Source organism: Malania oleifera, chromosome 13, assembly GCF_029873635.1.
Source record: "Malania oleifera isolate guangnan ecotype guangnan chromosome 13, ASM2987363v1, whole genome shotgun sequence".
NCBI classification, from domain to species: domain Eukaryota; kingdom Viridiplantae; phylum Streptophyta; class Magnoliopsida; order Santalales; family Ximeniaceae; genus Malania; species Malania oleifera.
In genome coordinates, this window is record NC_080429.1 from 19,852,257 (window position 1) to 19,867,469 (window position 15,213).

Below are 15,213 nucleotides of genomic sequence, written 5' to 3' on the forward strand. Positions count from 1 at the left end.
TCTAGTTATATCATATAAAATATGCACATACATCAATTTTAAATACCCATTCTCATGACGATCTTGAACTTGACGCTTGCATTTTCATTCTTCTACTCTTTTAGTTCCATGAATTATGTCAGGTTATGTATGCTTTAATCCTCGTGGGTTCCATGATTTCATCACCTTCCGTGCATGCTAAGTAATGTTCTTGCTCACATTCTCAATGCACAAAGTAATGTTCTTGCTCACATTCTCAATGCACAGATCAAATACCAAGTGATTTGTCATTATCAAAATAGGATTGGACTCATAGAGTCAACAAATGATCTTTCTTGTGATTCCCTAGATGGTTTGGTAATAAATGGTTTGACTCACATAGGCAACTACTATATTTTTTAACAACACTTGTCATATGCATCCACACAAACATTCCTATAATCAAGACTAATCAAATCGTCACAATTACTCCTGTAATTAAGACTAAGAGTTGCTACAGTTTTTATGGCCATGTGAAGATAAGTGATTCAGCTACCACTACTATCATATTTCAAGAGGTACTTTAGAGATCATATAAATAGCATGATAGGGCAAATGCATTAGTAATATTGAACTATATATAAAAGAAAATGAATACAACAAAAAATTATTCTGAAAATGTGATCAAACCAAGTGACAAATTTTTTTATTTTTCCCAGAGGCTCTCATTATAGGAGGTAGAGTATCCCCCCCCCCCCCCCCCTTCCTAAAGAATACTTTTACAAACCCACCCATTTTAAGATTCAAATTTAGAATTTCTAATCTTTATCGATTAGAGTGTTTCAGAAGAGAATAACTCTAGTCTACATGAGAATATCTTAGACTTAAATTTATGAAAAAAAAAAAAATCTATATAACTTGATGTGGGTATTTTAATTGAAACGTAAATTTATCTACTAGAGAAGTCATCTAAAAAAATAAATCTTTTTCTCTTGACTAATCATTCCGACAAAATGAATCATTAGTTGTTAGCACCCACATTTTTTTATTTTTAACGAAAAACCCAAATTTATTAATAGTCCTTACTTATAGCGGAGGAAACTCGTAGTTACAAAATAAGTCACAAGAGATTTACAAATAAACTAGTAAGACCATCCCAAGTAACAAGACCAAAACAAACCTAACAAAACACAAGCCAAAAACCAAACAAACTAAATAAGATCATATTCATCAAAACAAAACAAATACAAACAAAACCGAAATACCTACAAACTGAGGACAAATACTTGCGAAATGAAAAACTCAAGAAAAATATAGGAGAACCAAATGATGCCAATAAAAAACGAAAGTGTGGAATACTCATTTTATCCATACGAATTAGACTTCTCATTTTACTCGACAGCACATCACTTACAAAATATCTCTTCGTGTTGCCTCACTCACCTTGACGAGTCAAGTAATCCACTACCTATTACCTTCTCTAAATTGGTGCTTTATAGAGAATTGAAGGTTTTGAAGCTTTTCCTCTAACAATTTCTAAAAGTCTAAATAAATAATAATTCTAGCAAAAAAAAAAAAAAAAAAATTCACAATTTCCATTCATATCTATTTTAAAATAGTATATCCTCATGAAAATCTACACTTACTCGCTAATCTCCTTTCTTAAAATTTTTGTAACACGTTTCTTACTTCCCAAGCATTGAAGGGTTAATTTTGGACCTTCGACATTTAATTCCAACAAAAAAACAACTTGAAATTAAAATTCCTTTAAATCAACATAATTTTAAAGCCAAGACCAAACACAACTTTAAATTAAAATTTGTATAAGCCTACATAGTCATAAAAGCCAAAAGACGTTTTGAAAATGAGCCAATCTCCACTATTGACAGGGAACTAGACGTGTGCTGGTTCATCTCTCTATTGATGAACCCAAAATTAAAGAAACCAACCCTTTTGTAGTTGCCTGTAATTAATGGAGAGACGCAGGCACAAATGTCGGCAGCATGACACTATGCAATGCCCATTTTCTCCTCTCTTATACTGACCCCTTACGAATAAATGAATGTGAACGCACCCTGGACGCTTTAGAATTAGGCCGGCCATAAAGCCAAACCAAGGCGCATATTAACATATTCATATACAACATTCTATAAATAGGTTCAAAGGAGATCTCGTTGCTCACCCTTCAATTCAACCACTTCTGGTTCTGCCCACAGACATGGCCAAAGCCACCAGCTCCCTCCCCCTCCTCCTCCTCCTCTCCATCTTCTGCGTGGCCGCTGCCGCTGCCTCTGTCTCTGCCCATACTCCCTCCAAATCGAGCAATTCATTCATTTTGGGCTCGTGCCGAGAAACCCGGTACCCGGCCCTTTGTCTCAAGTCCCTCTTGCCCTATGCGTCCGCGATCCAAACAAGCCCACAAAAACTTGCCCAAACTGCCTTGTCACTGAGCCTGAACCAGGCCAACTCCACCAAGGCTTTTGTTTCAAAGATGAACAAAATCAAGGGGCAGAAGAAGCTAGTGCAGGAGGCTCTCAAGGACTGTTTGGATGAGATGGAGGACAGCATGGGCCGGCTCGGGCAATCGATCCAAGAGCTCAGGAGCTTGGGCCGGGCTAGCAGCCCAAACTTCCAGTGGCACTTGAGTAATGTTCAGACTTGGGTCAGTGCCGCTCTCACCGACGACAACACTTGCATCGATGGGCTTGCAGGCCCGGCCTACACCGAAAATGTGAAGAAAGAGGTTAAGTTTCGGGTGGCCAATGCCGCAAGGGCGACTAGTAATGCACTGGCATTGATTAACCGACTCGGTGGAGATCAATGAGCCACCCGTGGCACCGCCGCGAAATTATAATTATTGGAATTTTCGTGTTTTTTGCGGACTGGCTTTTAAATTTTCATACATTTACTGAGCGTAAATGGATCAAAACTACTGTTAATGTAGCTGTTGTGGTAGCTCAGGATCACCCAAAAATCTCCTAGTAGATATATATAAATGGTGCTACGAAAAATAATGTGCAATTTTAGAGGCATTGTACTTTTGTTGATCTTGTTTGGGATGGTTTGAGTGAAGATCTTCTAGAATTTCCATTTCTATTTGGACTGTTTTCTTGGGATCCAAACACATCCATATTAATTATTGACAGATAAAACTACTTTTCCAGATTTGCGACTGAAATACTGTATACCTAGCGCAATGTGCTGCGCTGATTGGTAAAAAGGACTGTTTTGAAACAATGAGTTTCAAAGCAGGAGTCCAACCAGAGTGGGGGCAAGTGATCAGTTGCAATTGTTGACACATACCTAATTTTTGTTTATTTCGACAGAATTTAATAGAAAAGATTTCATTTGCCGGGAAAATCGTTGCTTGTGAAAATGAAAGAAAGCACATCTCTTAAAATATGATAAAAGATATTGATATTTTTTAAAAATTTTAAAATATTTAAGAATATGTCTTAAAGTTTTAAAAATTTTGACAACCTCTTTTAAAAATTGTCAAAAAAATACATATCTTTCCTTTTATTTTGTAAAATGATAAGTCTATTGCAGGAGATTGAAGGGAAGTCTTTATTTTTTTGACATCTTTTGTTCTAATATATAAAGGAAATTATGTAATTTTTCAACCAACCGTCGACGGTTTTTATATACCTTTCGATAATTGTTTCGATGGTTTCAAACGAAATGTTTTTTAGGAGAAAATCATCGACGACTTTACCAAACCGTCGAAGAATTACTACAACCTGTCAGCGGTTTCAGCAAACCATCGACGGTTTTGTCGATTGCTGAACTGCCGATAACCTGGGCAGCTGAAAATTGATTGATATCTGATAGTCTACGATAGCCTGAGATTCCTCCGTTATTTTGCTTGAATATTTTTTTGTATCTAATAAATTAGGATATTTTGATTTGATATTCAAATACTTGGTATCATTACCTAAAACTAGCATGATGGAGATCGTTTTAGTGTGTGCGACTTTAGAGCACAAAGAATTTAATGGCAGTATGAGCTGAAAACTAAAGAAAAGATATATAATTAAAGAGTATCATTTACCAAAATAAGGTAGAAGACAAAGACTGCACGCTTAAGATGACTTTTTTGTGAGTCGTACACGTGATAAAGGACAAGATTTTAAAAAACCAGATAATCTCTAAGTTTAGAAAATTGGAGACGAAACCAGCTGAGTGTGGAATGGGAATTGTTCACAAATGTTGACGATGGCAATTAACTTTTTAAAATGAAAAATAAGGAATTTAACACTTTCAAATTTTAGTCTTGCTTGATGGAAATGATTTGAGCATATAGTTCTTTATATGCTTCACACGTAAAACCTTATATATATATAAATCATTACATTTGCAAGTATAAAATTGAGATTTTAAATTTGAATTTGTGTGAATTTAGTTTAAATTTAATATGAAATTATATTAAATTTCTTCCAAATTTATAGAAATTCAATTCAAACTTTGAAATTCATTTTTCCGATTTGTTGAGCTATGATTCATATTTGGAAGAGTTATCCACTTGAGGTTTGTTATATTTGGAAGGTTTCGCATTAATCCTTGAACCCTTTATGCACGAAACCTTTCTGAGTACTTAAAACCAAGTTTAACGTGAGTGTTGGAGACGAAACCCCGTGTGGTACAAAACAATATGTTTGAATCAAATCACAATATAATTGTATTATCATATGATGGTATTTTGATATTTTTATATGGGATTATATATACATATTGTAATTAAGGATTGAAGTTCTAAGATAATTTTCATTTGATGATATTGTGGAAACACAACACAAATGGTATAATGTTAATGTATTTAATGTGGCCTATTTAGCTAAATACATGAATTCATTTAGAGACATGACCTAATATAAAAATGATTTCCTACCTCTTGTACCAAATACAATGAACAAATTAAGTTTAATCAGATTTCCAACATCTCATCCCTAAACTTTTTTATTTTTCATCTAAAAAAATCTCCTTAATTTATTGAAATCATCAAAGAGAACTCGAGTTATATTATGAAGATATCTACAACCTACTAGCCAATGGCCTCATAAAAATAAACTAAATACATATGCATGAACTCATCATATGTTCTACATTATTTTATAATAAATTTTAATATAAAAGGTCACACATTTTAAGTATAAGGCTAACCATCTATATTACACAAAATAAATAATTAATAGAAGGCTTACAATGTATGTCATTCCCCATCTCTAATGAATCATGGCAGCTAAAAAGCCTTTTGTTTTGATCGTGTGTATATATATGTATAAAATTAAATGTGATCAAAACAAAAAGCAACATACATCTAAATAATACTCAATCTAAAACTACTTTGTGAGAATTTTGAGTTAAAAATAAACCAAAATTGTAAGAGTAAATAAAAATTTATGAACAATTAATTAATCTTTCATTCTATTATTGTCTAACACAATTGAGATAGATATATATATATATATATATATATATATATATATATATTAGTCTCTTTTCAAAATGAAAACACATTCATTCAATACATAAGTTGTTGAATGGATAAATCGTATGTGTAACGCCCCAACCTGGTTCTACCTGGGAGCATTGTGTTTCTCATCTACCACTTGGACCAGACAACAGGGGGGCAAGCCTTATCGGACTAATAACTGGCTCCACAAACCAACACGTGTCTTTTTCAGTGTGTTTTGTCCTCACTCACACACTTCCTAAGAAAACTTCTCAGATGGTCACCCATCCCAAGATTGCTCCAAGCCAAGCACGCTTAACTATGAAATTCTAATGGGAAAGCTCCTGAAAAGAAAGATACACCTTGTTGATACGGGTAGTAACATTTAATCCTTTTTAAGTCTTTCATCCGTGAGGTATCACATTCTTTCTCACTTATAGAACGCAACGTCCTCGTTGCGAACCCACATTTCCAAACCCAGGCGATGTGAATCTCATCACACTTCTGGTTGGGTGTTGGCTCTGATACTATTTGTAACGCCCCAACCTGGGTCTGGTAGGGAGCACTGCATCTCTCCTCCTCCACTTGGACCAGACAACAGGGGGGGCCTTATCGAACTAATGACTGGCCCCACAAACCAACAAGTGTCCTTTTCAGTGTGTTTTGTCCTCACTCACACACTTCCTGAGAAAACTTCTCAGGTGGTCACCCATCCCAAGATTGCTCTAAGCCAAGCACGCTTAACTATGAAGTTTTTATAGGAAAACTCTCAAAAAGAAAGGCACACTTTATTGATATGGGTAGTAACATATAATCATTTTTAAGTCTTTCATCCATGGAGTATCACAGTATGTTATTTTAAAAGATATCCTAAATTAATCAATTTAATTATTATTTTTACAATTCTTTCAAAATCCAAGCATCTTATTGACATGCCTTTAGTTGACAACATGATAAAAACATAATTTCTAATAATATCTTTAGAAATTAATTAGTCAAATTGAATTGAACAACAATTTCTCTAGATAGGATAAGAAGTAGCAGTCAAAATTTATGTTTACACGAATACATCATTCTCTTTGTACGATCATACCCCATTTCAGTTCCTTAATATGTGGAGCTCACATGATTTGTTTTTGTCGTGCGCTAAAGATGCCTGGATCAGGAATGACTCGGCCTCGGGTCTTTTGAAACTTACTATTCGTCCAAAGAGAACTAAAGTTAGTTTACGTGCATGGAATAAAAATGTCTTTGGAAGAGTGGGAGAAACCCTAAAAGCTCCCAAGGAAAGGATGGAATCTCTAGAAAATCATTTGCAAGAGAGTTTTTCTAAGGAGGTTGAAGCCAATTATTTGACTACTAAGTTGGAGATTTGGGTGTGGGAGAATAGGAAAGCATCTCGCCTAAGACAAATTGTGAAAAAAAAAATGGTTGATTGAGGGGGATCATAACTCTAAATTCTTCCATTCAGTTATCAATCAGAGGAGGTGTTGATTAAGGTGTAATCCCAGAAAGGGAGTGAATTGGGTATTTTAAAATTATTTGACCCTTTTATCAAAGAGTTCGTTTTACCCAATTAATTGTATGTAAAATAATTTAATATCCACATGCAATGCAAATAATATAATGTAGTGCGGAAAGTAAAGAGTTAAGGGAAGAGAAAAGACAAATGCAATTTTTACGAGGTTCAGCCAACTCGGCCTACATCCTCACCTTGAGCAATCCACTCAAGGATTTCACTAAAATCCTACTCCTTAAATTGGGACGAAACTTCCCTTACAATTCGCTGCTTACAAGAGATACAACTCCCTCCTAATCCGCAGCTTACAAGAGGTACAACTTCCTCCTAATCCGCTGTTTACAAGATGTACAACTCTCTCCTCAAACCCGGTTCACAAATCGAACCTTGAATACAATTTAATCTGCAAAACACTCGATGTTGCTTCTAACAAAGCTAGTGAATACAATTCAAATTCCTAGTACATAATCATATGATGAAACTTGGAGCTCAGTATGAATGAAACGATACAATCGTTTATGAATGATATGCTTCAATACACAATTTTCCTCTTTAACCAAAAACTCTCAAAGTAATGATATATTTAAACGCTTTGGAGAATATTAGGGTTCTAGTTCACTTCGCAAAAATGCATAATTATATTGTCAACACCGCAATTTATACCAACCCTTCCTGAAAAAACCTGGTGTAACAAAGTTGACTTTGAGACTAATTAAGCCTTGATTGTTCCAAATTTTAAGCCCCTTGATAATTGGAGTCCCATATTATAGTCCCAATTACCTCAAGATAGTTTTGTAATTTCGAGTCAAGTCAACTGTTTGAGCCGTTTTCACTATGGAAATTGAATTTTTCATAAAATTTATTCAATGTTAGGAAGTGTTCATTCTTGAAGTTCAATTCAAATCTGAATGATGATCCTTGAGTTAGATTTCAAAATTAAGTGATGTGTTGTTGAAAGCCGAGCTTTAAAGGTTTAATTGGATCTTTTAAATTTTTAATGAGATTTTTAATTGAATAAGTCCTTTGATTTTAAAGTTGGGATCTTGTTTAGATGGTAAATTCATGCTTTAATCACCAGGCTCTTTTTATGATAAAATTGTCCAACTTATCCATTCAAAATTGGTTAATTTACTTGGTCAAAATTGGTAAACATTGGGATACATGCATCATTCATTCAGGTGTGCACACACGCACACATAGACCTTTAAACATATAGAAAGGAAGGCTGCAGACATACATGGGGAAATAAAACAGGAAATGATAAGGTATACAAATAATGGTTACAAGGGGTAACCCCGGGGTTACATTCATGCAGAAATGACAAAAATAGAAAATACAAAAATAAAAATGAAGATGCCCAGCCCTCCATCACCATGCTACCACTTGGAACTCCCAAAAGCCCTTCATTCCTCGTCTGCCATGTGGACCTTCAGGATCACCTGCATTCAGGAAAGGGAGAGTTGGTTAGCAGAGGATAAAAAAAATCAAATCAGTCACACATGTAGGAAATATTATTCCTTGACAAAATTGGTTGCAAGGGAATGAAATTGGCGCCAAGAGGCTGCCCCAGCTCCCTATAAATAGGGATAGGCTCGCACACTACAGAGGCACTTCTTAGAAAGCAGAGAAACCCTGCAAGGATTGAGAGAGAGAGAGATGGGAAATTAAAAGAGAGAGAAGTTATGTCGAATTGAGGTGGGGAGAAACAGAGAGCATAAGGAAATACTACAGAAGATCAGGGAAATTAAAGAGAGACAGAGAGGGGCAAAGCTCTGTCGAAATTGATAGTAGAGAACTAAGGGTGGAAAAAAGGAGAAGGTGCAGACAGACCAACCAAGGGGCATCCCCTGGTGCTCCCTTGATTCGAACCTAAAAGAGGAGTTTAGGAACTCATGCCCAGAAGCTCATCACACCAGAGCAGGTGCTCAGATATGCACAGAGAGTGGAAAGTAAGACCGAAGGAGAAAGAGTGAGAGGTAACAATCACAAACCATATCTCTTAATTTGTTTAAATCCATATGATATCTGTGAATGCAAGATATGGTTCGCAAGTTTCCTCCCTCTCATGAGTCTCAATCTTGAACCTGAGCTCATACCCAAACCCGTTTCCTTGAAGCTGAATACGTATTCAGGGTTTAAACCTTCAAACTGGATCAAGTTACTCGAATCAGACCTAAACCCGTTTCTCTGAACCCAAATCCAAATTTGGGTTCAATCTCTCAAGCCAAATCGTGTGACCCGAACTTGGGTTTGGGTTCGAAGCCCATCTTAACTAACTAACCCCCCCGAGCCAAACCCATTTTTTAGAAAAATCCAACCCCAGGGCCTGTTTTTTTTTTTTTTTTAAATCCAACCAAAGCTCATTTTTAAAATCTAACCTAAGGCCCAATTTCATTCTACTTGGGCTCACATTTCATTTTTAAAATCAAGCCCTTTTAAAACTCACCCCAAGGCACATTTCCTGTTTAAAACTCCCCGGCCCATTACCCATTTTGAAAATCGGCGGCCCCAAGCCCATTTTAGAAATCAACCCTAGAAACCAGTTCCCATCTTAAACTCTCTAGGCCCTTTGAAAAATAGATTGGGCTTCGTTTTCATAAGCCAGCCAAAGCCCATGTAGCCATCCCCACTCAAGCCCACTGGACTCACTTAGATTCACCCAAGATTGTTACTAACTCGAGTTGACTCATGCGAGTCAACCCTGACACCCACTCACCGGTTTGAGACAAGTCAGCTCGTCTTCAACCTAAGACCAGAAGCCTAACTTCCACTGATTTGAAACCCTAATCCCCTAATAGAACCAGTATTCACCAAGCACAGGCATCACAACATAAGGAATAAAGATCTTGTTGCAGCCAAAAATTGAACAACCTTCACGATCCCTGATCACGACCACCTGAAAAGAGATAAATAAGCAAGGTTTGGAGGACCCGGGGTGTACTCCGGGGGATCACTCTGATGCCTAAGTCAGGGATTGACTTGAAAGGTTTTTTATGCAATAGTAAAGTAGAGTTTAGAATGAGATACCTTAGCCTCTTCTCTGAATCCCCATTTATAGTGATGGAGTTTGACCCAAGGGTGATGTGCCATTTATTAGCGAATTATGGCGCAAACGTGAATCGCTCCGGTTTTTATAACGTTGGCGTAGATTGCTCTAGTCATCATGGAGCTGACGTCAATTGCTCTGCCTGAGCAGTTGACTTAGGTGGTAATTTCCCTCATCAATGCAGGACTCTAGTCTCCTTTGGATTTATGGTAAGTGATATATTTGGGGTATATCAGTTGTCCCCCCTTCAATTTCGAATTTTTGAAGCTGACTTCCAAAGTTTGAAAGTTGTATTTTTTTTTTTTTTTTTATCGAGCAACTTTTCTTGAGGCATTTTGGGCTGCTTGTGGTTTCATGAGTCGTGCTCTTCTTCTTTGTCATTTATGGCCTAATGAGTTGTGCTCATATTTTGGGCTGTTTTTAGGCCTCAGGAGCGTTGCTCGTCAGTTGGGCCGATTCTTCTTTGCCTAATGAGTTGTCCTCATTTTTTGGGCAGTCTTCTGGCCTCACGAGCGTTGCTCGTCAGTTGGGCCGATTCTTCTTTGCCTAATGAGTCGTGCTCATTTTTTGGGCAGTCTTCTAGCCTCACGAGCGTTGCTCATCAGTTGGGCTGATTCTTCTTTGCCTAATGAGTCGTGCTCATTTTTTGGGCAGTCTTCTGGCCTCACGAGCGTTGCTCATCAGTTGGGCCGATTCTTCCTTACCTAATGAGCTGTGCTCATTTTTTGGGTTATATCTTCAGTAACATTTTGATAATTTATGATGCTGGGATGGTTGTTCAATTCAACACGTTTTTGCAGTTTTGATTTCATTGGGGTTAAAGATGTGAGTTATGGTATTTTCAATATCAGTTAGGATTCTTAATCGGTTCGAGATGGATTTGTTTCAAAGGGTTTGGATGTGTATGCACCAAGTGTTCGATCATTTATGGCAAAGGGAACTGCAAGTAAGCATGCAATGTTATAGATTTCCCAGACTATTTTTGTGTTGTCTGTGTCATATGTGGGGTCTATAAACTCAGATTATTCAATTGTATCCCAGTTGATTCGTGAGTCCCATGTTGGATGGGGTTGTGAGTGCAATGGTAGATTGAAGTTTGAGATTGAGATCTGCGAGATATCTACCATTGACGATGGTGATTTTGTTACTGTTTGTTTTGATTATGGTGTGGATTGTTCAGCTGATTGGGTTCCAGGTGCTCGATTGAATGTCACTAAGGAGCTTGATTTTTCTGTTTGAGGTTTTGCCGATTGTAGTTGCTACAATTGTGCAATTTCAATGTGCGTTGTAATTTCAACTCAAATTCCCAATAGTAATTTCAAATTCACTATTCAGAGCACTGTTCAACGCACATAAATGTGCAAAAGTCATTATTGCCAAACCCATGGTGCATTCGGCCAACCCATTGGAATTTCAAAGTTTGGCTTTGTTTATTTGACTTGCAGTGCAGCTATCATGACCCCACTATGCATTTGGTGCATAGGTCATTGTTCAAATAATTAAATAACTTGAACATCCTATTAATTATTATTAGCCATTAAGATGGAGCTTTTCAAGGGTTGAAACTATGACATCTATTTGTTTTTTTTTTTTTTTAAGAATTATTATTGTATGATGGAGAAAAAATCGTACCTTGAGAATAGGCACGTTGGCTACATAAATCTTGCGCATAGAAACATCAATTGTAGTCGGATTTGTATTAGATCTAGAATTTCCCAATATCGCAAGCTGGGTCCCGGTTATTCGTCTGTTAATTTTATTACTTGGCTTTTTCAATGCAAGTAAAGCGTCATTGATGAGCTTGAACGTAATAAACCCGTAGCCTTTACTTTTCCCGGTGACCTTGCCAAGTATCACGATGGCTTCTTCGAGGTCACCATAGGTGGAGAAGAGATTGTGGAGGTTCTTGATGGTAGTGTCCCATCCAATTCCGTGAATGAAGAGTTTGCACTAGGTAGGGTCCCAATTGGTGATGGATCAGACGGCATCGAGTACGTCTAGGTGTCGGACGGTGGTATTTCGGACAATCTCAATTGAGCCAATGCATTGACCTTCAATTATCTGATGTAGTCATGATCAAGGATTAAAAGAGAAAACCTCTCAAGAAGTTCCCACAGACGGCGCCAACTGTTGCGGGGTAAAAAATATGGATGGGATGCTCCGTCGACTCTCGTTGACCTGAAAGAAAGAAAGAACAAAGGCTTGGAGGACCCGGGGTGTAGTTGGCGCCGTCTGTGGGAAGTTACTTTTAGGAGGCGATATTATCTTGCTCTTGACTTTCAAACATTCAAGCAATGCCAACCTCACGCAATTCCACCTCCTTCCCTGATAACAAAGAACCATCCCAATCCATCCAATGGACCTCCGATTCATCTGGTGTCAGTAGGGAGGAGTTCCTTGCCTTCCAGAAGGAAATGAAGGACATGCTCAACCAACTCTTACAACAGAAGAGTCAAGAGGGGCACGTCCTTCCCCAACCGCAAAAGAAACCCAGCGCAGACAAACAAGCTGACGAACTAAGGGAGAAAGAAGAGAAAACTCAACCCAGCAAGAAGGTAGAAGATGCAAATAGTGTGGACATCAACCAGCAAAGATCCACCGAGCTCGAGGAAAGAATAAAGAAGATAGATTACATAGAGAAGATGATGAAAGAGGGCAGAACCAGGCCCTACCATGGGGAAACATCCCTAAAGTGCGCGGAATCTCCGTTCAGCAAAGAGATCATGGAAGCTCCATTGCCCAGCAGATTCAGGATGCCCACCTTTGAGAGATATGAAGGTTTGTCTGACCTCATTGATCACTTGGAAAATTTCAAAATGTTAATGCAGCTGCAAGGGGCCCCGGACGCCATCATGTGCCGAGCGTTTGCTACCACCCTTAAGGGTACCGCCAGAGACTGGTATCGAACTCTTCGACCAGGATCTGTTGGTTCCTTCCAAGGGATGGAGCAAATGTTCATTGGCCACTTCCTTAGTAGCCGGAGAGTTGCCAAAACAACAGGCCATCTAATGAGTATGGTGCAAGGGGACCGGGAGACTTTAAAGAACTTCATGCACCGTTTCAACACAGCGACCTTAGAAATCCGCAACTTGGATATGGGGGTAGCCTTGGCCGCCCTGACAACGGCTCTCCAACCCGGAAGTTTCTTATACTCCCTTGGGAAAAAACCTCCAGTGGACATGGGGGAGCTAATGATTCGAGCAAAGAAATACATTAACCTGGAGGAGATGATGGACACGAGAGGAAATCGTCTAGAGCGGAAAAGGAGAAACAACGGCAGAGAATCTGGAGACGCGTATAGACCTACAAAAAGGCACTAAACTAGTGCGCTGCAAACAGGTCAAAAGAGTAGAGGACAGCACAACAAGTTCTCCACTTACACACCTCTAAATATACCGCGCTCAGAGTTGCTGATGCAGATCAAAAAGAAGGACTACGTCTCATGGCCCGAACCTATGCGAACGCCTCTACATAAGCGGAACATGTCCAAGTTCTGCGCATTCCATAGGGATCATGGCCACGACACAGAAGAATGCATTCAGCTGAAGAAAGAAATCGAAGTCCTAATAAGAAGGGGACATCTGTCAAGATTTGTCAAGAAAGAAAATTCACAAAGAGAATCAATCGAGCAGAGGAGGCACGGCGCAAAAGAGAAGGAAGAACAAGCTATTGGGGAAATTGCGGTGATCTTCGGAGGATCCGCCAGTGGAGGAGATAGTGGACGTGCACGCAAAAGATATGCTAAACAGGTGCTGATGATAGAAAAGGGGGAAACCAGTAGCAAACGAAACAAGAAAGGTGACGCCATAACCTTTGACAGCGGAGATGAAGAGGGAGTGCAGCAACCGCATGATGACGCACTAGTACTCTCCTTACTCGTAGCCAATTACATGGTGAGGCGTGTACTGGTAGACAACGGGAGCTCGGCCAACATCATGTTCTGGTCGGTCTTGGTAGAGATGAAGATCGGCAAGGAGCGATTGAAGCCCGTCTCGACCCCTTTGGTAGGATTTGGGGGAGACACTGTTCACCCCTTGGGAACCATCACTTTACCAGTGACAATAGGGACGACCCCGCAGCAGGTAACAACGTTGACAGAGTTCCTGGTGGTTGACCGACCTTCGGTGTACAATGTCATCTTGGGTCGTCCATTCCTTAACACAGTTCGAGCGGTAACATCAACATACCACCTCAAAGTTAAGTTCCCTACACCACAAGGAATAGGATATGCCAAAGGAGATCAGGCCGCTGCTCGGAGTTGCTACGTAATGGCCTTAAAAGGGAAGATGGAGGCCAAAGAAGCTCTTACGGTGGAAGACCTGGAGGTCAGAGGAGAGTATCCCCAGATCAGTACATTACACGAAGATATCAAACACATACCACTGCAAGGCCACCAGGAGAGAAGTGTACAGATCGGGAATCACTTGCCCGATACTGTGAAAGCGGAGTTGACTGAACTCTTAAACGAATTCTCTGATTTGTTCGCATGGTCGGCAGCAGATATGCCCGGCATCGACCCTGCTGTGATAGAGCACAGGTTGCAGGTCAACCCGAACCACCGACCTGTAAAACAGAAAAAAAGGAGCTTCGCGATGGAACGGATCAAAATAATTGACGAAGAGGTGACGAAACTGTTGCAGGCCAACTTCATCCGAGAAGTGGACTACCCCGAGTGGCTGAGCAATGTGGTCCTGGTCAGAAAGCCCAATGGAAAATGGCGCACCTGCATAGACTTCACGGACTTGAATAAAGCGTGCCCAAAGGACAGTTTTCCCCTCCCTCGAATTGATCAGCTAGTAGATTCGACCTCGGGACACGAGCTTCTCAGCTTCATGGACGCTTACTCAGGGTACAACCAAATCCCTATGAGTCCCACGGATGAGGAAAAAACTTTTTTCGTCACCGAAAGGGTTTATATTGTTACCGGGTGATGCCCTTCGGCCTAAAAAATGCGGGGGCCACATACCAGAGGCTAGTGAACAAGATTTTTAAAGAACGGCTCGGAAAAACAATGGAAGCTTATGTGGACGATATGTTGGTGAAGAGCATGGAAGCAGGGCATCATTGTAAAGACCTGAAGGAAACGTTCGAGCTCCTCCGTCGGTACCACATGAGGTTGAATCCCTCGAAGTGCGTGTTCGGCGTTTCTGCAGGTAAATTCCTGGGCTTTATGGTGACTCACAGAGGTATAGAAGCAAATCCGGATAAAATACAGGCATTCCTGGAGATGGAAGCTCC

General features: G+C 39.3%; 2 protein-coding genes across 2 annotated transcripts; both read left to right on the forward strand.

Annotated features, from left to right (window-relative positions):
- The first annotated feature begins 2,043 nt into the window (after window positions 1-2,043).
- LOC131146939 (pectinesterase inhibitor 11-like) lies at window positions 2,044-3,054 on the forward strand. The gene has a single exon (XM_058096796.1). It carries the CDS (start codon window positions 2,177-2,179, stop codon window positions 2,780-2,782), a length of 606 nt encoding a protein of 201 aa, XP_057952779.1. The 5' UTR covers window positions 2,044-2,176; the 3' UTR covers window positions 2,783-3,054.
- Window positions 3,055-13,730: 10,676 nt separating this feature from the next.
- Window positions 13,731-14,906, forward strand: LOC131145724 (uncharacterized). Its single transcript, XM_058094917.1, has one exon. The coding sequence runs from the start codon at window positions 13,731-13,733 to the stop codon at window positions 14,904-14,906; it is 1,176 nt and encodes a 391-aa protein (XP_057950900.1).
- The last annotated feature ends 307 nt before the right edge of the window (window positions 14,907-15,213 follow it).

Excerpts from the sequence above, each read along its gene's own strand:
- LOC131146939 (XM_058096796.1), top strand. The coding sequence starts at position 2,177 with ATGGCCAAAGCCACCAGCTCCCTCCCCCTCCTCCTCCTCCTCTCCATC.
- LOC131145724 (XM_058094917.1), top strand. The coding sequence starts at position 13,731 with ATGATAGAAAAGGGGGAAACCAGTAGCAAACGAAACAAGAAAGGTGAC.